The 23,248-nt window shown below is 33.3% G+C and overlaps 1 protein-coding gene across 1 annotated transcript in view; it reads right to left on the bottom strand.

Moving 5' to 3' along the window:
• Positions 1–238: 238 nt before the first annotated feature.
• LOC126970836 (synaptotagmin-10-like) overlaps positions 239–23,248 on the bottom strand; it is a 62,068-nt gene continuing 39,058 nt past the window's right edge. The window contains exons 6-10 of the mRNA XM_050816980.1: positions 20,128–20,296; positions 11,669–11,789; positions 6,340–6,511; positions 1,267–1,473; positions 239–654 (exon numbers count right to left, since the gene is read on the bottom strand). Coding sequence (XP_050672937.1) covers positions 651–654; positions 1,267–1,473; positions 6,340–6,511; positions 11,669–11,789; positions 20,128–20,296 — 673 coding nt within the window. The 3' untranslated portion in view covers positions 239–650. The remainder of the gene's footprint in view (positions 655–1,266; positions 1,474–6,339; positions 6,512–11,668; positions 11,790–20,127; positions 20,297–23,248) is intronic.

The raw sequence follows: 23,248 nt of genomic DNA, 5'->3' as shown, positions 1-23,248 counted from the left end.
ATTGAACCCTCACTTCTGGGATTAATATATATATATATATATATATATATATATATATATATGTCTTGTTGAACTCCGTTGAAAACCTAAGAGTTGAACAAGAGATACAAGATTTATAAACGTCACTCGAACGTGAGAGGTCGCGTAATTTTATTTATGTAATTATGAATTAAATTTAAATTAATTAAGAAATAACAGGCGTTACTATTATGTAACAGATATCTCCTCCATATATATACTCGTAATCTAGCTAATCTTCGTCCTTACTTGTAAAGAGACACAAAATTCAGTTTTAAATCAATCCTGTATTCTCATAACTTTATATAGCAATACTGTCATACACAGGACTTCCAGTAATAAAGAGAGCGTCACAGTCGAAGAGATTCTCATAAATATATTTTACGAACAACAAATCCATGAGCGAGACATAAGATAACTATCAATATTGACACAACGAGTGTTTTCTAAAACGATTACAATCTAGACAAAATATAAGGATAACTCTGGATCTAATGATTAAGTTCATCTACTACTATAAAGTAATATTAACATAGATATATCTACAGTAAATGGACATACAACATATATCTACATAAAAACCTTGGCATCTTGAGATAATTCCATTTCAAATAGCTGTTTAGTCCGACCCTTCATCTGCAAAGTCAAAAGGCATTAGCAATTCTCTGGACATTAGCGTATTTCTATTCGATTTTAATGCTTTTATTAAGAACTATATTATGTGTTCTTATTTACAGTTTAATTCTATATGAGCCAGTTTAATACCTATTTTAATTTATTTTATAAAACTTCAGCCAACGGCTCTTTACAACAGACTTGAAGTCGGAGCTTCTCAATTTTTTTTGTTTGTATCCAACCCTATTTTTCGCCACTTGTAAACATATTTTAATAAATCTATTTTAATGAGTTTATCCAAAGGGAGAAAAAAAAGTGGCAGTACTAAGAATAAATATAAATTACCCTTAAAAGAAAAATGAGAAATAAAATTTCGTAATGGTACGTCATTATTAATAATAGCATATCTGCTTATTTCTCCTCTCAAAATATCTAAAGCTAATTTTTTGACTTAAAATATATTAATGTCTATAAATATATTGTGATAATCATTTTTGTTCATACTTTATCCAAGGATTTTACCCGAATCAAACTCACCGCGATATTTATCTAGTTTATTTTTAGTAGACCCTTCTACTAGCATCTGACAGGTTCTTATTATACGAGTAATTTATTAATGTTAATCCATCTTACCTTCCATTTAAGCAGTTCAACGCAACATTTTGTTCTTTAAGATCCTTGCACGTGACCGGAACGTTGGTAGGTAGGCCCTTGTTCAGTGGGTACCATTGAGCGACTGGTTTCCTGGCATTGTCCAACATTTCCAACCAATGGTCACGGCCAATTCCAATCATGTGGGAGCCTATTGCTGTGCATCCAATCAGCTCGTTCTGCCCGATTCTGACAACATACAAACGGTTAGATGGTAGGACCAATGTACTATAATGTAATGTGCGACTTCAGAGGACTCCTTCATGCCTAAATTTCCGAAAGAACACCTGAGATAGAGATGTTCTAAATCGTAGTAATTTGAAATTTACAGGCCTGTGCGCCTCTTTAAATACAAGATGTGACATTATGGTCTATTAATATCAATCCTTTTGAGCGGCATTTCAAATTAGGAATAAGGGAAATTTGTACTTTTATAATATATTCTAGGCTGATGTTACAAGGATTAATCTACAGATTTTTGTGATTTGTTTTATGATTATTTTTAAATGAGTCAAAAAGTAGAGCTCATTCGTCTTTAGTTTTATCGGAGCTTTATTAGTTCAAAATATTGTTGTCGGTTTAAACATGAAATATAAAGTTGGTAGCTTTTCTGATCTTTTTTAATCTATATTGAACCTTGCGGAACAAAGATTGTCTTTGTTTTAATAAAAGCACGTTTACAACATGATTAACGTTTAAACATCATGAATAACTTAATTATCTTTTAGCCTTATACCAGCTCTTACTTTCACTAATAAAAATACTTTTTATGATATTTCAAAAACACATTGTTTGTAATAAATGTTCGCAATTAAGTTAACAGCTTTCTCAACATAGCCACTTTATCATACTATTTGTGGAGAATAATAGTGTTTCAGTATTAATGTTAATCATTAATCTACATTTATAATTATTAACGGTCAATGCATGAGGAGCTTAAGGAATATCTGGAGTACTGACTGAATTATAACAATTGATAGTATTATTACATGAAAAACTTCCTAAAATAATGACTTAAGGAATAATAATAACTAAGATACGTATAAAATATAATCATAAAATTATACGTCTAGATAGAAACGCTTGTTGTAAGGTAACGCATGAAAACAGGCCAGGTTTTTACTTTAGTGTGCATGACAGTCTACGTATTACACTCGCGATATGGGTGTCATTTGGTTTTAGGTGTACGTGCGTTACTTTTATAAGAGACTAACAGTTCACCGCTATTTTTATCGACATTTTCACAGCTGTCACAGTCTATCTAGACGTATGAATTATCAAAGAATATAACAAATAATAAAATAGTGTAGGTATTTCATTCATTTCTGTAAACCCTTATTTTATACGTTACCCACCTAATTTGTTATTAATGTATCTACCTAAGTAATACCTATCTACCTAACTAATATAATACCTAGTATAAAGTATTTATTGTAACTTTGTGAATAGGTAATCAAATCAAATCAAATCAAAATCAGTTTATTCACGTAGGTCACGGAAATGACACTTATGAATGTCAAAAATATAAATATTTTTCTCATTGAATCTACCGCTTATTATAACTTATTTAATTATTGTAACTTTAATTGTATTTGTATATACACTACGATATGCCGCTCAATATGTGTACCATGTTAGTTTAGGTATCTCAGTAAGTGAATTAGTATTCTTTTTGAGATAATAAATATTCTGAAATCTGAAGAGTAATAATTTATTTTTTTGTTAAAATTGTTTCCGCTTCGGAAACACAGCGCACTGCAAGAGATGAAATTCTTGGTGCTCCTTTATTAATAATATCATTATTATTATGTCCATTGGTAAAAACTTATTTATTAAGCATAATTTAGCCTCAGTCTGTCTCACTGTAAAGGTAATCTGCAGTTGACTAATAAAAAAAGTGTAAGAAGAAAACTATGCTTGCGAGGCATAATATGACATAGAAAGAAATTTCAGGTAGCCTCACGTGTTCCTGGGGAGGGAAATTTTGCAACAAATGGATGTATCAAAAGAGTGCGTGAGCAGATGTAGTTTATTTTATGGAATAGGAGGACAAACGAGCGTACGGGTCACCTGGTGTTAAGTGATCACCGCCGCCCACAATCTCTTGCAACACCAGAGGAATCACAGGAGCGTTGCCGGCCTTTAAGGAAGGAGTATGCGCTTTTTTTGTAGGTACCCATGTTGTATCGTCGCGTAAACACCGCATAAGGAAGCTCATTCCACAGCTTTGTAGTACGTGGAAGAAAGCTCCTTGAAAACCGCACTGTGGAGGACCGCCACACATCCAGATGGTGGGGATGATATCCTAACTTGTGGCCTGTCGCGCGAAGGTGGATTCGGCGGCAGGTTACCGCTTCAAATTAAATTCTGGCCAAAAAGATAACACATCACAGTTTGCATTAGTAAATAAAAATATCAAAAATATTACGTTACCCAAATATCTTTGTCTAATTTGTCTAACAGACAATGCATGTTGCAAAGATCAATACAATGCTAAAGCTATGAAACGTTCGAGGTGAACGGAAAGTGGGGCCGAAGGCTAACGAAATGCACATCTAATTTACGAGTATTTTACGTAATGATATTGTAAAAGAACTCTTTACTCTACGGTATTTTCCTAGACCTATCAAAAACTTTTGAGACCGTCTCAAGTCCTATTACTTACTATGCTTCGAAAAATGGCGATGTGTTATTTTTTGTGACAGTAAGGGACGAGACGAGCAGGACGTTCAGCTGATGGTAATTGATACGCCCTGTCCATTACAATGCAGTACCGCTCAAGATTCTTGAGAAACCCAAAAATTCTGAGCGGAACGACAATTGCGCTCGTCAATTGAGACATACGATGTTAAGTCTCATTTGCCCAGTAATTTCACTAGCTACGGCACCCTTCAGACCGAAACACAATAATGCTTACACATTACTGCTTCATGGCAGAAATAGGCGCCGTTGTGGTACCCATAATCTAGCTGGCATCTTGTGCTAAGGAACCTCCCACTGGTGAATGATGGTATCAGATGCATGAGATTATTAAAAGCTGAAAAATTCTGACCAATCATAAGCAGCGTGTCACAATACTATCACAAACTAGTATACAGACAGATTAATTATGGTTTCCGACATGGTAGTATTTTCGGGCCACCACACACAGCATCTGAGGGAACATCTGGAAAAAATGAGGTACAAAACTCGGAATCCTCAGAAAACTATAGAAAACTGTACAATTCATTGGTAAGACTTTTTTATCTAACTCGCTGTTTTTTAAATAAAATGTAAGGTCAAACATATTTCACGAGATTCTTAATTTGTACAGTCGCCATTGCTGCACATGTCTGTTAATTTTCGGAGCGTTGTAAGCATACGTAGCAATGCAATGCGTTTAAATATAGGTGACAGTCATGAGTTATAAACACTTAAAATATTGTATTACTTTCTTATTTAGATTGCTATGGAACAGAACATTAAGGCCCAAAGGCAATTTAATTAGTTTTTATCTTATCCGTTTACTGCTTCAACATGTTTATATTGACAAGATTGATGACAATTTTTCTTCTCAAATAAATCTTATAAGAATATAACTATCAAAGGTTACTTTATATTTTGAATTTAAATCGGTGCAATAAACTAAATACGTGGAAGCGTTAATATAGAAACTGTTGAAGGTAATACTGTTGAGAAACTTTGAATAGATGGCGAGACGGCTTCATGTTAAAATTATGCAAACGAACAACCATTGGGGTTCGAATGGAATCATTATAGTTACGATACTCAAGCTAAAAGTACCAACCTAGATCATTATATTTACCTACGAAACCTGCTGGTATTTCAAAGGACGTTGTTCATTGTTAGAATAAGTGATACCTTCGAATTACGGTATTAAAGGACGATGCTGAGGATTTAATGGAGAGATACGAAACAGAACGAGATGAAACGAAAGAACATAGAAATTTGATGTGATCCGAGAAGTCAAAATCGAGGTTTTAATATTTCTGCTGCTATAAGTGCCAGCTGCAGCAATTATTGATAGCAAAAAGCGGATATGATGGCTGAAAATGCTAGGAGAAAGATAGGCTTAAGGTGTGTTTCCCTGTTTCGTGCTGCTGTGCCCAAAATGAAAATAGCCATTATGATCGCCAACCTATCTTGAGGAATTGCCGCACGAAAAACAAAAACAAAAGGATTGCCCACTAGATGATAAGAAGCCTCATTAATTCATAATATTAAAATGACGCCAGTCACAAGCTTTTCATAATTCTCTACGCAGTAACGTTATTCGATACGCACCCCAATAGACAATTTAGATTTCATTTGTGCCTGCAATTTCACTTAGACACACATCCTGTAGACCTATTTATTTCCTGTATTATTAAAACTTTCATTATTCACATACAATTTCATGTTTGGGAAAACACTGTGTATTGTTATTTAAGAATTATTTATACCTACTAAATTAAACCTAAGTGAGTATTTTACCGGAAGACGCAGTGTTGGTAGGCCCCCCACTGGATGGACCGACGATCTGGTCAAGGTTGCCGGAATTCGTTGTATAGGGCATTTTTTTCAAAATTGCTTCCCTTAGAATTCTTTTTGATGTCATATCTAATATACTAGATACTACTACCGCTTCGGAAACAAATGGCGCTCTGAGAGAGAAGAAGCGGCGCAAGAAACTCTTCCAGCATTCTTATTTTGCGCTCTTTTCAATAAAATTATACAACATTGTACATTGTCATATATAATATGTCATTTCTATCGCTATAAAATAATCACAATCTAGTCCCAGGCTGTCCAATCATTTAGATATTCAGCTGTAGAGTAATAGGATTTACGACAGAGCCATTTTTTTTATAAAACATTTAAATTTATTTATAGATAATGCCAGAAAACTGGCTGGGACTTTATTATAGAAGTGTATACATTTACCCTTAAAGCTATTATGTATCTTATTATTAAGGATAGCGCAGGACTGGTAGTTGTGGAGATCTTTGGGAGAGGCCTTTGTCCAGCAGTGGACGTCTTCTGGCTAATGATGATGAAGTAGTTTAATATACTCACAGATCATAATCGATGACTTTCACTAGCAGGGTGACGTCATACACATTCTCTGCTGGAAGATCGAACACCAGAGCTTCATTGTAAACTGGATTTAATGTGTTCTTCTTAACCGTAGTCTTCTTCTTCTTGATTCGCTTGCTCTGACATATGAGGCATATTTTCACGTACGGATCTACAACAAAATATATACATAATTTTTAATAGAGACATGTCTTTTAAATGGGTGGTAGATTCAATCTGCCATTCGCCATTATATACCAAACTGTAATATCTCAGATGGGACATTGGGTGATCCGGAAAGCAGAAGACCCCGGTTTTTTTTGTTCAAGTTTTGTACATTCTTAAAAATCCGAGCAAGGGTCGGTCGTCTGGATATTAATATTTTATGAAATAATTCTTGATGTTATGAAATATTATTGACAAATTCATAAAAAACAGTATTTTATTTATTATGTACAGAACAACGTCTGTCCGTTCAGCTAGTATGTAATATATTTATTGAGATAGATCTAAAAACAACATACAACTCGAGAAACAAACATAAAGGTAAATGGACTTTGTATCTTTTGTTGTCTAAAATCTAACATTTATATTTTACGATTGTCAAATCAGAGACATTGAGAGATATGAGATTGTTGACCCGTTCTGTTTGTTAGGTTATTGGCTGAGCCGTGTCTACTTTATAGATTTGCGATTGTTTGCAGAGGTACTAAAGTTTATTAAAATTACTGTTTAGTTATGAAGTGTCACGAATTTATATCATAGGAAGATCGAACGATTGCCAGTTTGCCTTTTTTATAGCAGAAGATGACAAGCAACAAGTCACATTCTTACCGACGGTATAAGGCATCGAATAAAGGTACTGTGGTGAAAACATTTGTATGTGGCGGACGAGGATCGAACCGAGGGCTCGGTGGTTCTATCACTTATATTTCTAATGGCAGCCGCAAATATCTGTAGTAAATTATTGTATGTTTATTTTGTGTAGCTGTTGATAATCTAAGAAATAAATAAATAAAAGTAACCTGATAATTCCTACAGGCACTATAATTCAGGAGGGGGGACCTCTTTAAACTCCCACGTTTTGTCGCATAAAATCATATATATTAAATTGTTATAAAAAGTGCATCGTAAGAATATTAAATGATCGTTGAAGTAATAAAAAAAATTTAAATGGATTAATTGCTATTTTATATAAACAATATAGTTTTAGTGGCGTGCATTTATAGTCCGCATGGCGGGGTAAACTTGATAACTTCTGAAAATATTTTTTTTAACTCAATCTTTTTTTTTATTATTTTCCTTATGTGGGAATATCCCCACACGTTTATAGACAAATAAAGTTATAACCTATCATATAATTTTTTTTATGGAGTATACTCCAGATTTTGGCTTATTGTAAAAAAACATCTGATGATGTAATCTCGGAGCACAAAACTAGTAAATAAAATACATTTATATAAACTGTTAAAGCTATACTTATCACATCGTCTGAGTTGAAGGTTCTACGAACTTTCCACAAATATGAAAATTATATGCATTTGTAAATTTGTAAAATCAGAAACAGTTAACGTTTTATATCATCACAGACCAAACTCTTTATTATTTCATTATAGATACGCGTCTCTCTTGTTTTTAATGAAATATAATTTATCTTAATCATATCATATTATTATTTCGTCATCATGTTTTGGTTAACTCTTTATTTCTTTATCTTTTTGCCATAAATAATGATTATTACGTAGTATTTACATCTTTGTAATGATAAAAACTTACATTCTTCTATGTTTTTTATTTTTTTTCAAAATTAACATGTTTTTTATATTAGAAGCTATGATAATATCACGCCATTTAAATTTATTTTTCAATGGCCTCTTGCCCACTTACACTTTCACCCCTCAAATATAAAAAAATACTACTCACAACAACCCTTTTTACGCAAGCTCTCTTATTTTTGGTTTTATAAACAACCAGTTCTTTTCAATACATCCCGATTATTGTATATATCAGTGACATCAGAGTTACTTCTACCTATTAATTCCTATATTGAATCCTAATTGTGAAATGGCAAGCAGAACTTGATATTGTAACCCATTTCACTTATGGCATTTAAATAACCGATATATGAAACGTTTTTTGATCTTTTTTACTATCCACCTAGGGATTTGGAAATTAAGATCGATATAACGAAATAAGATTCAGGTTTGCTTGACGGATGACATTGATTCTGGATTCATAATAATCGTGAACTAGAGACAGCATTTTCTAACAATACTATTCATAATCATTGAGATAAAATATTTAGAGTAATAAACATTTTAACTGTTACCTCTCAATGTATTCTTGATAATATCATGTATATAATTTGTGAATGTGCCTTATTGACCATATTCATCATAAATAACCAGGAAAAGAAATATATGTACTTTTCATGTCTACTAATCGGTTAAGCCGAGTTAATAAGTATTTTGCTGGGCGATGTATATACTTTTATAACATCACAGAAAATTACAAAAAAAATGTGTTATGAAATTCAAAAGAATTGTTAAAAACGTTTATGTGGAAAAGATTACTATAACCTAAATGACTTTCTTAATGATAGCACAGATTGTGAATGGAGCTGCACCCTCTTAATTATTGTTTTATTGTAATGAAAGTAATTAAAAAAGAAGCTCGCTGAGTTTCTTGCGCCCGTTCTTCTCAGGTCTGAGGCGTAAAATTTCGAATAGGTAATCTTTGAGATACAAGAAGTTATTTTAAATGCTGTTTTGAATTAAAATATTTAAATTTGAATTCAAGCTCTATTTATTAATTTATTGTTAATAAGAATGGCCTATAATCAATTACACTATTAACACAAAATATAATATTTTTTACAAATAAAATTAAAAATAAAATAAAATCCAACTAACTATAAAATTTAAACAATGTCAAAAATAATAAAGTCATCTCAACCGTTGCCTTAAAATATTACATAATGGATTAGTTAAATAAAACAATTCTTCATATTAATAATAGCAGAAAAATAATAATTATTATTATTATTTGTAACATTGTAAATGTATTCAAAGTGTCTCACCCATCCTCAGGCAAATATTCAAGACTTCCTTCCCCTCCACATGCAATTGTTTTATGCATTAGTTCAGTCAATATGCTTTCATCAATTATCTCTACATGACCAATCTCGACTTAAATGTGAAAACTTTGAATCAACACACTGCACAAACCTATCAAGAACTCGTTGAGAAAGACCAATATTAAATTCCACCTTCAACTAGAAACTATCAAATCAAAGGGTATTTGTAAGAGAATCTCGTTCACACAAAACCCTTGTTAGCAAACTGGGTCAGGGTCCCTGTCATCTAAAGAAATTTGATATTACACCGTCGCCTTTGTGAAAACCTAAATAAAATTTTATGGACTTTTATAGTAAAAAGGCAACATTTTGATAACGGGCCTTTATTTTTATTTTATAGCTGCAAAAGCCTGTGCGGATATAATTCAAAGCCGAGTGCTATTTCACAATAAAATAATATTTTCAGTACTCTCACCCCGACATATTTTCGTAACCCTTCATTCATTGTTAGTGTTGACTGGGTGATGTCAGATATTAAAATATACTATAGAAATGAGGTATTGTTATTTAAAATGTTTTGAATTATGATTTTTAAGGATTCCGATTCCACTGGGAAAACCCAGACCCTTATGGATTCGTCATGTCTGTCTGTCTGTCCGTCCGTATCTCACAGCCACTTTTTTCCGAAACTATAAGTATAAAATATATAATAACTATACTGTTGAAACTTGGTAAGTAGATGTATCCCGTGAACCACATTAAGATATTAACACAAAATCAGAAAAAAAAAAACAATAAATTTCGGGGTTTCCCCATACATAGAATTAACTCAAAAATTTTTTTTATCAAACCCATACGTGTAGGTCTATGGTCTTCAAAAATGATGTTGAGATTTTTAGTATCATTTTTTCTAAACTGAATAGTTTGCGCGAGAGACACTTCCAAAATTATAAAATGTGTGTCCCCCACTTCCTTCTAAAATAAGAGAACGATAAAACCAAAAAAAATATATGATGTACCATGCAAACTTCATGTTATCATGTTACTTGCTGCTACAGAACCCTTCATGGGCGAGTCCGACTCTCTCGAAAATTACCTATATGAACATATTACAATGAATTTTACCATATGTGCCAGTTACCAATTATACCAGTGGGAGTCTCCTTTGCACAGGATGCCGGCTGGATTATGAGTACCACAACGGCGCTTATTTCTGCCGTGAATCAGTAATGTGTAAGCATTACTGTGTTTCGGTCTGAGGGGCGCCGTAGCTAGTGAAATTACTGGGCAAATGAGATTTAACATCTTATGTCTCAAGGTGACGAGCACAGTTGTAGTACTGCTCAGAATTTTTGGGTTTTTCAAGAATCCTGAGCGGCACTTCATTGTAATGGCGTATCAGTTACCATCAGCCGTAAGTCCTGCTAGTCTCGACCCTTATTAAGTAAACGAATATCACTGACCATTTGTGTTACCTGAGGTCCTGATCCTGAGAGAGTTATATATGCCTGTTTCAAATGCCAACGTACGATTATGGTCTTGACGGTTATCAACTCGTAGCTATTGGAGAATTTTGTAGCCAACAGGTAATTCCTTATGTCTCAAGGTGACGAGCGCAGTTGTAGTGCCACTCAGAATTTTCGGGTCTTTCAAGAAACCTGAGCGGTACTGCATTGTAATAGGCAGGGCGTATCAATTACCATCAGCTGAACGTCTGGCTCGTCTCGTCCCTTATTTTCTTAAAAAAAAATATGTCAGTTATTTGACATTCTAATTATTTTTATCATTGTTGAAACGAATGTTAATAATAATTATAATGATTGCATGATTTAATAATTTGTAATAACTACATTTTATATCATATTCGTTATAAAGGTGCTTTTCCTCCCAATGTAAATTTCCACTACGCCGAAATTCACATAATCTCGTATCTTCAAAAGGGATCATCTCGTATTAATTTAAATATATTCTTCTTTCGAGAAATCGTAGAGAAATTAACATAATTTATACGTCTAGATAAAGCCTCATGCTGCTAGACAAACGATGAAAACAAGCCAGGTTTATTACTTTAGTGTTCATGACAAGCTACGTCTTTCACTCGCGATTTGTATGTCAATTTTGTGTTAGAGTGTTATTAGACCTCAAGTTTTTTCGACGTTTTCACTGCTGTCACGGTCTATATAGACGTATTAATGATCTAAGGAGATTAACATAAAAGTACCTAATGTAAAAGTGTTTAAAATACTTGCGTACCTGATGATCCATTGATGTCCATTGCCTTGAGATTCCTTCCCTTAATAACTGTTACAGTGAGACGGCCCGCAGTCGGCAAGTAGCACAGTGACAACATCAGTTCTCCGAGGTCTTTCTTTTCCTGATGCAAAACAAATTAAAATTAATTATGTTCCTACCGTCAAAAAAACGTAGTCACTACTAATATTATAAATATGAATGTAAGTTTGTTTGTTACGCTTTCACGCCTAAATGTGGGCGTTTGAGACTTTCTTGAGGGGGGGCAGTAGAAGACCCAGAGGAAATTGAGATGGCGCAGATGGGGCGTGGGTAGATTTAAAAATATAGTCTAAAAAGGCAAAAAAATACATGAAAATACTCTAGAAAAAAACATATTCTTAAAGTGGGCGGTCAGCAAAATAAGGTTGAGAAACTATGGACTAGAGCCTGAAAAGGACATAGGTTACCAATGATTGCAAAAAAATAAATGGAGGGGTTGAAATAGGGGATGGTAGTTTGTATGGAAATTCGTCATCATCGAAGATAAAACAAAGAAACTTGGTATTTAGGCACTTGATAAGAAATAATTTATAAATATTTGTTCGAACATTTTTGAAACTTTGACGTACATGGGGCTGAAATAGGAGATTAAAGTTCATAGGGAAATACTATTAAAGAGACTGTCCACAATGACAAATGATATCCGCTGTATCATAGAAGAGTGAAAGAGCAGTTTGTATGTACATTATTTGAAAAGTATCCTAAAAATAAAAAATGGCCGAAAGTAACTATTCAATGCGGATGAAGTTGCGTGTAAAAGCTAGTAACTTGTAAGCTTTTGATATATGATTTTGGACTACAATATAGTTTGTGTCAAATTTTCGTGAAAGTCATAAAAATCGATAGTTACCCTAGTTACCTAGCTACCAGGCAGCGCAAGCAAATCTCGACCTTATGTCTTATATGATAAGTTCAAGTGTAACAAGTAGCTGTTACGTAAACAACATGCTGACTTGTTTATTATTTACTATTTACTACTGCTAAATATTATTAGAGAATTTTTATTAGAGCTATGTTTATATTTAATGGGAGGCGTAGTTTCTGATTCATTAGTAACTGAGCTATCAAAGCGATTTTTGGTGACCTGCATAAGAAAGTAACGAGTTATTGATAGCTAGCTATCGTACTTAATAAGAAGAATTTTACTGACTACTGCGATGAGTATTTATTTATTTGCGAACTGATACTGGTGTTTCCCGAATCCCGTAGTACTGAAATGTAAAATAATATAAAAAAACTAACAAGTAAATAGATGTTCTCGATACGCGATTGTATAATTTATTACTGAAAAAAAGAAATATTTGAAGTTACACTTGTATTCGGTAGATTTTGACTTTATTTTTACAAGAAAATAGTATACACAGTTAAATAATTATTTTGGAAGTGGCCTAAAAACAATTGGACAGTTTTGTTACTTTCAACATCTTTAAGCTGGTATTGGAGTGAGAACACCCATTTCTATTTTAAAAGTGAACTCTTACCTAGTTTTATATTTAATTTATTTTAAATTATAGATTAAACAGATATTGTTTATTATGATTTGTAGTATTAGTTGTCACACTTTGCTAGTACGCCTGCGGTATCTAGTCGGAGCGCAGCGGAGACCAATCCTTAATCTAAGCAGTCGGAATTTGATTCCATAAATTGTGTTTATAAATTATTTGTAAAATTATGCATTAAATGGTCAACTGCCTTCATAATACATATTTGAGAATTGGACTAAATTTGCCTCAGTACGTGATGTAACCTCAATTCGATCACAGTATAAATTGGTCAACCTAAATTAGCAGAGCTTCTCTCCGAATTGAAAGCAAAACCTTGAAGCCCTATTGTTGATATTGGTGAATAAATTTGATTAATGGCTGGAAACCCGCGTCAGGACAAACAGAATTCACTTAACCGAACCTGTGATTGACATGTTGGTATCGAGTAACCAGCTGGCAATGATTTATGATGAAATGTTTTGTTGTCGCCTAGCAATAGGCTGTTAATGTGCCTAAATTGAAATGGAGTTAGAAATATTTTAATAAGAAGAATTTTATAAGGTTTTTACTTTACGCTTTTTAATCGCTTCGTCTGAATCTATTGTTCCATATCTGTGTAAGTAACGGAATCTTTTAAAGTTTTTGCTAATTTTGGTCTTTTATCCTGGTTTTATATAATTTAAAAAAAATCCTGTGGAATTTATATCACTAAAGGCCGAACCTTTTATATATTTAAATTATTCTTTGCTTTTTACATTTTTGCATTTTTAAATATAATTTATTATCAGTATATTACTGAAAATAAGAAAATTGACTCAGAGAAAACACATTCCTTTATTTTTAAAATAGGTGGAAAAGACATTAGATATAGAAGAAGAGAGAACAGAATATTCATGAAAACATCAATACACATTTAAATTCAAATTCAAATATTTTATGCCTGTAGTAGTAGTATGCCTCAGACCCTGTGAAGAAGGGGCGCAAGAGACTCACAAAAAAAGAAAGTATCTGAAAATGAGAACATGTTGCTCTGGATACAGAAACAAAATAAGATCACTGAAGATATATCAGAACCTATGAGGCTACAGTATTTTAAATCAAAACCAAACTATTAATATTCAAGATGAAAATGACAATATCAAAAAAGAAATGACACTTATGGTTCAATAATTAATGGAAGATAAAAGGAGAAACACATAGAAACAACCGCAAGCATAAAAGAAGCATCACGGTACTGAGAAGATATGAAAAGGTATTGATGACCAAGTGACAGAAAATCTTTAAAATAATATAGGAAACAAACCAAATTTAAATAATAATTATGCAACCAGCCATTTGCTGCCCACGGCTACAGGCTTTTATCGCATTTTTTTATGAAATTACAATGCTGTGCCGCTCAGGATTCTTGAAAAATCCAAAAATTCTGAGTGGCACTACAATTGCGTTCGTAACCTTGTGACATAAGATGTTAAGTCTTATTTCAAATTCAAATTCAAAAACACTTTATTCATGTAGGTCACAAAAATGACACTTATGAATGTCAAAAAATATATATAAATATTGTTTCTTATTGAATTTACCGCTACTTCGTAAAGGGTTGAGCTAATGAGAAGAAGTAGCAAGAAACTCATTGCCACTCTTTTAAGTCAAGATTTACATTTTAGTTGTTTTACAAATCATTTCAATTACAATATATGCAAAGTGACGCAACAAAAATACTCAAAAGTCAAAAACTGAAAGGCTTACATGAGTAAGTCAAAAAAAGAAAAAAAAAGTAAATTAATACTTATAAACACAAGAGTTGTTGAGTATAGTAGATGCATCAATCCACACATACCGTGAATAAATAGAAGCATTATGTGAGCATCTCATAAAATAAAATATATAATAACTTTAACTTTAAAGGAAATAATAATAATAAAAAAAAACACATCAAGCAGACCTCCCGGTAACAAGATCATCCAGCCCCCACGAGTAGCACCCGTTCACGAGCATGACGCATGGACCAGCCATCGCCTCCCTCGACCATATTTTAGGGAAGGGAACGACCCGCCCCACGTCGCCACCACTAGCTACGGCGCCCTTCAGACCGAAACACAATAATGCTTACCAATAAAAAGGCGCCGTTGTGTTACCCATACTCAAGCTAGTATCCTGTGCAAAGGAGACTCCCACCTATAATAACCTTAATCGGCTCTTACGACAGCCTCGGGCCCTATTATTTTTAAGCCCCAGGGAAGCACAGGGCAAAGCGCAAATAATACAGAGAAACCAGCAGACCTTGCAGAAGTTGACACAGTGCTTACCAACAGGGCGATGGAAACATAAACAATGCAATGGAAGAAAAGAAGAAGCCCTTGTCAAATTACAACAAACACATGCAGTTGCTGACATCGTCCGCCTTAAATGCATATCGCGCTCCTTTGGAAAGTCTTAAAAATATAAGCCATGTTGCGTGTGAAAGTTGTGAAATGTCTCAATTAATATTCATATGTTATTATTATAAAAAAAAAACAGTTAAATTAATGAAGAAAAAAAATTAAAAAAATATCAATGTTTCTGTGATGGCCTCGAATTAGATGTACATTATAACAGACATGACAGATACTTACTGATCCTATAATGGTTCTGGACATTTTTTTCTTATACGTACAGAATTCTTGAGTACATGGGTTTATCTGCATGATGATGCATATGAATTTCAAAATTGTCAATATAATGAATTTGATGTCGATCTCAGCCACCCGCGAGAGCCTCGGAAACGATATCCATATCGTTGCGAAGATAATTTTGCGCGGGAGACATCTTGAATTTCATAAATAATCTCAAATTCGTTCTAAATCATTACGAGAACCATGGAAATGATTGTGTTTCTTTCCATAATTTTACTCACATTATTACATCTCATTACGACCTAACATTCGTTTCACTTCTTCGAAATTTTTGAAAAATTAAAGGATAAAAGTACCCCATGTCATTATCTGTACCCCTCACATACCGTGTGCTAAACTCATGATGATAAGTTGAGTAGTTATGAAGTGAAATTGTAACATAGAATGAAACAAACTTGCAAAAAGCTGAAATTATAATTTGTATCAATAGTAAGGGTAACCGGTAGCCTATAATTAAATCACCTAAATCTGATTATATTATTAAAATTATTAACACCTTGGCGTAGCATAACAAAAATAACTCCAAGCCCATTTTATATAAATGATATGACAAATTGCTTATACGAGTATAGACGTTTTGCGACAAAGAACGATCTTCGCCTTATCGTGACAATGTTTGCAGTGGGTATACGAAGTTAAAACAAATTTGACTCTGTAATATTTAGACGTAATATTTACCAAATTACCTGCTCAGTTCACACTAGCATTAAACTAACTCTATAAGCAGAACATTGTCCGGATTAGAATAAAATTGAAATACATTTATTTATGTACCATAGGGAGTGAAATTAACATATAGAATAACATATTCAAGCAACACTAATTGTTAAACTTCATGAAGCTACATCAGTTCGTAAAGAGGCCTTTACATGATGAGAAGAACTGATTAGAAACTCCCATCTTTTAAATGATTTAATAAGAAAATTACTTAGCCTGCTTGGTAAAACATAATTATGTTACAAGAATAACTTCAAAAACAAGTGATTCTTATTTATACAATATACAATATCCCTATTAAAATATAAAGAGTGTTCAAGAGTAATCTTTGTATAATCTAGATATTATTTAACATCAAACAAAACTTAAGTAAAGTGCTGTTCTCTGGTCTTTGTTACAAGACATTGTCCGCTTTTCTCTCAATACGTAATTCTAGTACTTATAATAAAACAAAGTAGGCGACGACTTGTAATAAAACTTTGGTAACTCAATAAAGGGACTTAACAACGTAACTTTTTGTTTTTATCAAAGCCCGATGCCAAGCACAGGAGGGTGAGTGTTTTATCGAAATTTTGTTTTATCATTTTATACAGTCAAATATTGATACGCTCTTGAATATTATTCAAATATTTTCATTTTAATACGAGTTCTGACATGCAGCTTTGTCTTTTTACAAAATTATTTAATGATACAAAATCTTTTTTAAATGTGATACGAATGAAATAAAGGCATAAAAGCCATTTATTTTCTTAAAATTTATTCCTTTAGAATTATTTTTGATGTAATTTTTTAAAATGCAAGATACTACTTCGCTTACTACTACGCTTCAGAAACAAAAGGCAGAGGGAAGAAGCGGCGCAAGAAACTCTTCCAGCATTCTTTATTTGCGCTCTTTTTAATAAAACTACGTTGACGACTGAGCCTTACTCGGATTTTTAAGAAGGTACAAAACTTGAAGAAAAAAAACTAAAAGAACATATGGATTCGAACCGGGGTCTTCTGCTTTCCAGATCACCCAATGCCCTATCTCAGCTATAATAGTCTTGTATATAGTGGCAAAATTTACCTTTGTATTCTAATGTTACTGTAGCAGTTTCTCATCAAAACACGGATGAGACTACATTTTTTTTAATTGAAACCTAGATAGCTAGATCAATTTCTCACCCCCGAAACTACCTGTATGCTAAATTTCATTAAAATCGTTGGAGCCGTTTCCGAGATTCAGATTGAATATTCATTTATACAAGAATTGCTCGTTTAAAGATATAAGATATACAATATTGTACTATCATTGCTATTTCTATAAAATAATCATAATATAGTAGAACACATCTATATATTAATCAATCTTATTACAATACATCTGTGGAAACGCGTCAGATTCGATCTTTCCATTTCTGAAGTTAACGGAAACATACGCATAGAAATACAAATAAAAAATCTAAAAGTAATGATTTAAGGTCTGTTGGGTTTCAAAAGGACTCGAGTAAAAGCTTTTCACTGATGTATTTACAGTTTTATTGTAAATAATGAACAGGGTTTCAAAAGAGAATATACGACCTTACACCTCGATAATGCGTGGCCACTTTTCATCAATTTGACATCATTTGCATTGATCGCCTGGATACTATCACTAAATTATGATAATACTAAGTTGCTCTAACGACACATACGCTAAAACACACACACACACAAGTTTTATCACATTATTATGTTCTCTAAGTATGTTATTTTTTGAGCCTCCTGGCTCCGCTCTTTGTTAGCCTAGCACAAGCATTCTTTATATGGTTAAAACGAGGTTCTTGCCACTTTTTGTTATGGAGTATTTGTTATAAACAATAAAGAATTTTATTGTTGTTATTACTTTTCAAGTAAAACTTTTATTTCATCAAACTTCAACCATCTCAAACTTTTCGTCTGTGTGTTCCATGTCGCGTGACGGTCGGGCGACGACTATAGTTCGCAGCAGCTGACCGTGTAGTGTATAGACTATTACTTATTTATGCCAGTGCTCCACGCTATTTTGTTTTTTTTTTGTCAGTGTTTAATGTAAGTGTTGTTTGTAATGTAAATGACTTAGTCTACTTTTATTATTTCCCATTATCATTCAAATTTTACAAGTATACAATTAAGATTGATAAATCGATTTTTATACCCTTAATAGAACATTATTCCAAAAATTTTTAGTTAAATGTCCATAATGTGAAAAAAAGTTTCACTTTTACCGTGGTTTCATAAAAACACACAATCCTTTGTGGATTTGTCAATATTGGCGTTGGCTGGTAAAAAGGCATAAAAGGCATGCATTTTCTCAAAATTTATTGCTTCGGTTTAATTTTTGATAGCGATAGTGGCTTGTCGTTGAAATATACTGAGGACCTATGCCACGCGTGGCTTACTGTGTACGACTTGTCATTCGAAATAAGTGATACTAACAAGAGATTCGTTATATTTTTTTATCTTGTTGTATCTCCGTTAGAGGTGTTCTTCTCTCTTGCATGCTTCGTTTGTCTATACGCTAGTATATGTCTATGGGATGAAAATTATCTTTCTGTCTCAGAGCGTCATATGTTTCCGAAGCGGTGGTAGTGTTGTTTTGTTTAATTGTCATCAAATAGAATTTTTAAGGAATTAGTTATGAGATTTTTTAAAATAAACTGGATAACTGGACTTTATACAAACGACTTAGGCTTTCTTTAGTGTTAATTCCGCCAATATTTGTTTTTAAAACAATTCGACATTCGATTGAGGATGCCTCGTGTAGAGGCGAAACACGTGTCGAATTGTTTTAAAAACAAATATTGGCGGAATTAGCACTAAAGAAAGCCTAAGTCGTTTGTATAATTATGGATTTCCGCAAAGTAACGCCTGATTCAATAAATTAACTGGACTTTATCAATCCACAGAACAAACTACCCATATTTTAAATATACTTTTATTTAAAGCCTTTAATTTTTTCTTCTTTATTAATTTTGATATTTACTGATGATTAATGATACTAAATGCGTGAAGCTTTTGGTTACAAGCGTTGCCTTCTGCGTCGCGCAGATAGAACACTACTTGACTCAACATTATTGAAGTCATCCATAGGCGATTTACTCTTAATATACCAGCTATTTAAGGTAAATATTAACTAGCGAGATGGGAAGCGTGTTGATGAAATGTCCCTGTTTTCGGGAACAGGAAAGGGCGCAGATGTGGGACTCGATACTGTCTCTTCCTCATATTGAGCATACTTCTTACATTACATTTACACACTACTTGTACAATGCAACTTCAGTTGTCGCTGGGGCTACTGCTTCGATTTCCGAAGACAGCAAACGTCGCAAATATATCGGTTTCAGTGAATCCTTCATGTGTGTGCTGTTTTGTGTCGAGACACACCAGAGGCGGGTATGCACATACACAATATGTGCAAATTATCAAGTAAACCAGACGTCCTGAAGTACGAAAAAATCACTTTCAAGGATTCCGATACATACGTAGAACATAAATATGCTGTGTTTGCTATAAAATAATACCAGAACTAGTAACAGTCAATATTTACCTGAGGTGGTGCAAGTATATTCATGGTGTACTCAATCTCCTGGGTAAGGTCAGCGGACTCGAGTAGACCCTTGAGGACCACGTGGCCAATCAAGTCATGACGGCTGAACCGGTCGAAGTCATACACGGAGAACTGGAGGTAGCGCTGACGAAGTTCTTCGTAGGGGACGCTGTTCAAAATAAAAAAGGCAATAATAATTGTTCTACTATTTCCAATGTACCGGATGTCTCAAAATTTTAATTGCTCACTTATTCATAAAAACCAATGAAATCGTGACATTATGTATGTGATTCTTTCGCAATGGTATTGTAAAATTTTCAAATTCTAATAATTAGTTGTTTTGTATGAAGGTTGGCCCTTGTATGAGTAAGTTGTTAGTTGTTTTATCAGGGCTGATTTTAATGTTTGGCTTGAAAACCAATAATAATGATAAATATATACTATTCTAAAGAAATAAAGTATTTTTTGTATTAGTTCGGGATGCTTAGTAGATAGAATAAAAAATATAAAAAATAAAAGTATAAGAACCATAAATGATTATTCTCATCTTGCGAATGCAACGGGCAACTACTAGTATTATTATAACTAATCTCACATAATATACTAATTAATTCATTTCGTAATAAAGGCACCTTTAACATTACCACACAACCTTTAACATTAATTTTTCAGAGAATAATTTGTTCCAAAACAAAATTTAACGACACTGTCTATAAATATAACTTTAAAGTAAAATTTTTACTTTTGAATTTTTTAACAAATTTGACCAATTAATATTTTGTTTGTTCCGATAATTGCCCATTACGTAACAGTATTCTGTTTACGTAACACGTTTTATTAATTAACTCACAACCAAGCCCCAATTCTGTTGTTTTATACAAACATCGAGGGAAATTATGACTGTGTTACTGATTATTCTGTACTCAACACCCTTAAGACATTTGCCCATTTATTAATATGCCCACATTATATAAAATCAGAAGTGCTTCTGAAAATCTTAGTCGAATTTACTACGCGAAGGGAGATATTAATTTAACTGTCGTAGGCCAATTGAATGTAACCTATTTGGTTTGGTTAGGTTAGTCTTTGATTAAAAGAAATTTGTAAATCATAGGTTTGGGTGACCATATTTTCTGATTGGGTTTAATTTTTTTGTGGAGGACAAACGAGCATACTGGTCACCTGATGTTAAGTAAGGACCAACGTCCACTTTATCTTACAACACCACAGGAATCACAGGATCGTTGCCAACCTTTTGGAAAGGTGAACGCACTTATTTTGAAGATACCCATGTAGTATAGTCCTAGAAACACAGCACTAGAAATCTTATCTCACAGCTTAGTTGTAGGTGGGAGAAAGTTCCTTAAAAACCGCATAGTGGAGGAACGCCACACATCCAGATGTTGAGGTTGAAATAAAATCGTAATAATATATATAATAATTAGTTTTAAGTATATCTTTCTTTCTGCTGCTTCAACGGAAGCACGGTAACAACGGTTAAATTCAATTGCGTAAGGCCTTTTTCTTAATAAGGTACAAAGGCGTTATAAATATTTTTCTAATACCTATTACAGTATCATCAAAGTTTTACGGAAACAGTTTGCGACTTAGACCTAAGCCACAATACAAGTAATAGAACAGTAGCGTAACTCAGCGGCCTAATTCAGTTTTATACCTACGAGTACATCTGGACAGAGCGTATACATACAAAAAGATTGACGACGCGGACGGTGCGGTGCAGCTAATTTAGCTCGAACAGCGTCTAACCTCGGCGGGACACTGCGTGGAATAGTTTTGTCTCGCCAAGATTGCTTAGCGGCTGTGTAAATTATGTGTAAGTGTGCGTGCGGCGATTCAGGCGCTTAGTATGAAGTTAAAGTACTGTTCTACTGCTGTATTGTTTCTTTAGCTTTTATTTTTTATTAATATTCATCACACTCTCCCGTAACGTACTTTTTATTATATCGCTTTTACACAATTCAAGCAGGCGTTTTATTCACATTACTATTAGGTACACAACTATTGACGTAATTATACGAAATATTATCAATTTCTCTGCGAGGTTAATTACTATCGAATTTAACCCATCCAAGTGTGCAGTGAACGTCGTATGTAAGGCGCGTGTGCATTGATCAAAATGCATAACACTCTTTTTTATATTTTTTTTTATAATTTTACATACAGATGATGACTTATTTTCTATGCAGTAAATATATCCTCGGTTCAAAATATGCATTATACAAAATATTTCTTCGCAAAAACGCTTACTCACATTAATACCAATTTGGCTCTTACATTAGATGAATAATTTGTAAACAATAATGCTCCAACTTAATTACAAATGAATTTTAAGCGGAACTAATTTATAGCCGGATCTCCTAGTAGGTATTACAATCCTACAATCTTGATAATGGCGTAGCTCTCTAGAAATCTTGATTGTCTCAAGCCATTAGCTCCGCTTTAGCTGACATCTCTTATTGTGGATTCCAGTAATTTTATTCGTTCTTCCTAGTTGCAACTTGAAAACCGTTATATAATGAATTGGAAAAAATTCAGTGGCGCTCTTGTCGTATCTACCTGCTTATATAAAATATGTCGCAGGTATATTGTCAGTTACAATTTCACTAATTACAATTTACCGGTAGATTGTCAATGGATTTCATTTTTACAATTTAACGACCTAGTTTTAGTGTAATTGTAGTGTGACGGGTACACTTTATTGATATTATAATAAATCTAATTATATCACGAATGAAGTTAGCAGTGTGAGACCACGAGGTTTATGATTGGTCAATTTTTTCATAAGCAACTTTTCAAAACAATAATAGTAAACATTGGAGCGTCTATGCAATTTTCTGTCCGATATAATTGACGAAATAGTAGTGAACAAGGGTCGATTCGGTGTTGGCACTATTCGGCCGTTACCGCGGCACGCTACGCTCGGCTCCTGCGTTGTGGTTAACAGTAAATTTTTTTGGCACCTACTTTTAACCCTCACTTGTGGGATTAATACACAAATAAAATTTGAAAACAAAATTATATGAACGATGCGGCACCCGAACCCACGACCTCTCGCGTAGCGTGCGAGTGCTTTCCCAACTGAGCTAACCATTCGAGTGAC

The sequence above is a fragment of the Leptidea sinapis genome, chromosome 22 (genome assembly GCF_905404315.1).
Source record: "Leptidea sinapis chromosome 22, ilLepSina1.1, whole genome shotgun sequence".
Classification (NCBI taxonomy): domain Eukaryota; kingdom Metazoa; phylum Arthropoda; class Insecta; order Lepidoptera; family Pieridae; genus Leptidea; species Leptidea sinapis.
The sequence above is the reverse complement of the archived record's forward strand: the minus strand, read 5'-3'. Positions and strand labels throughout refer to the sequence as shown.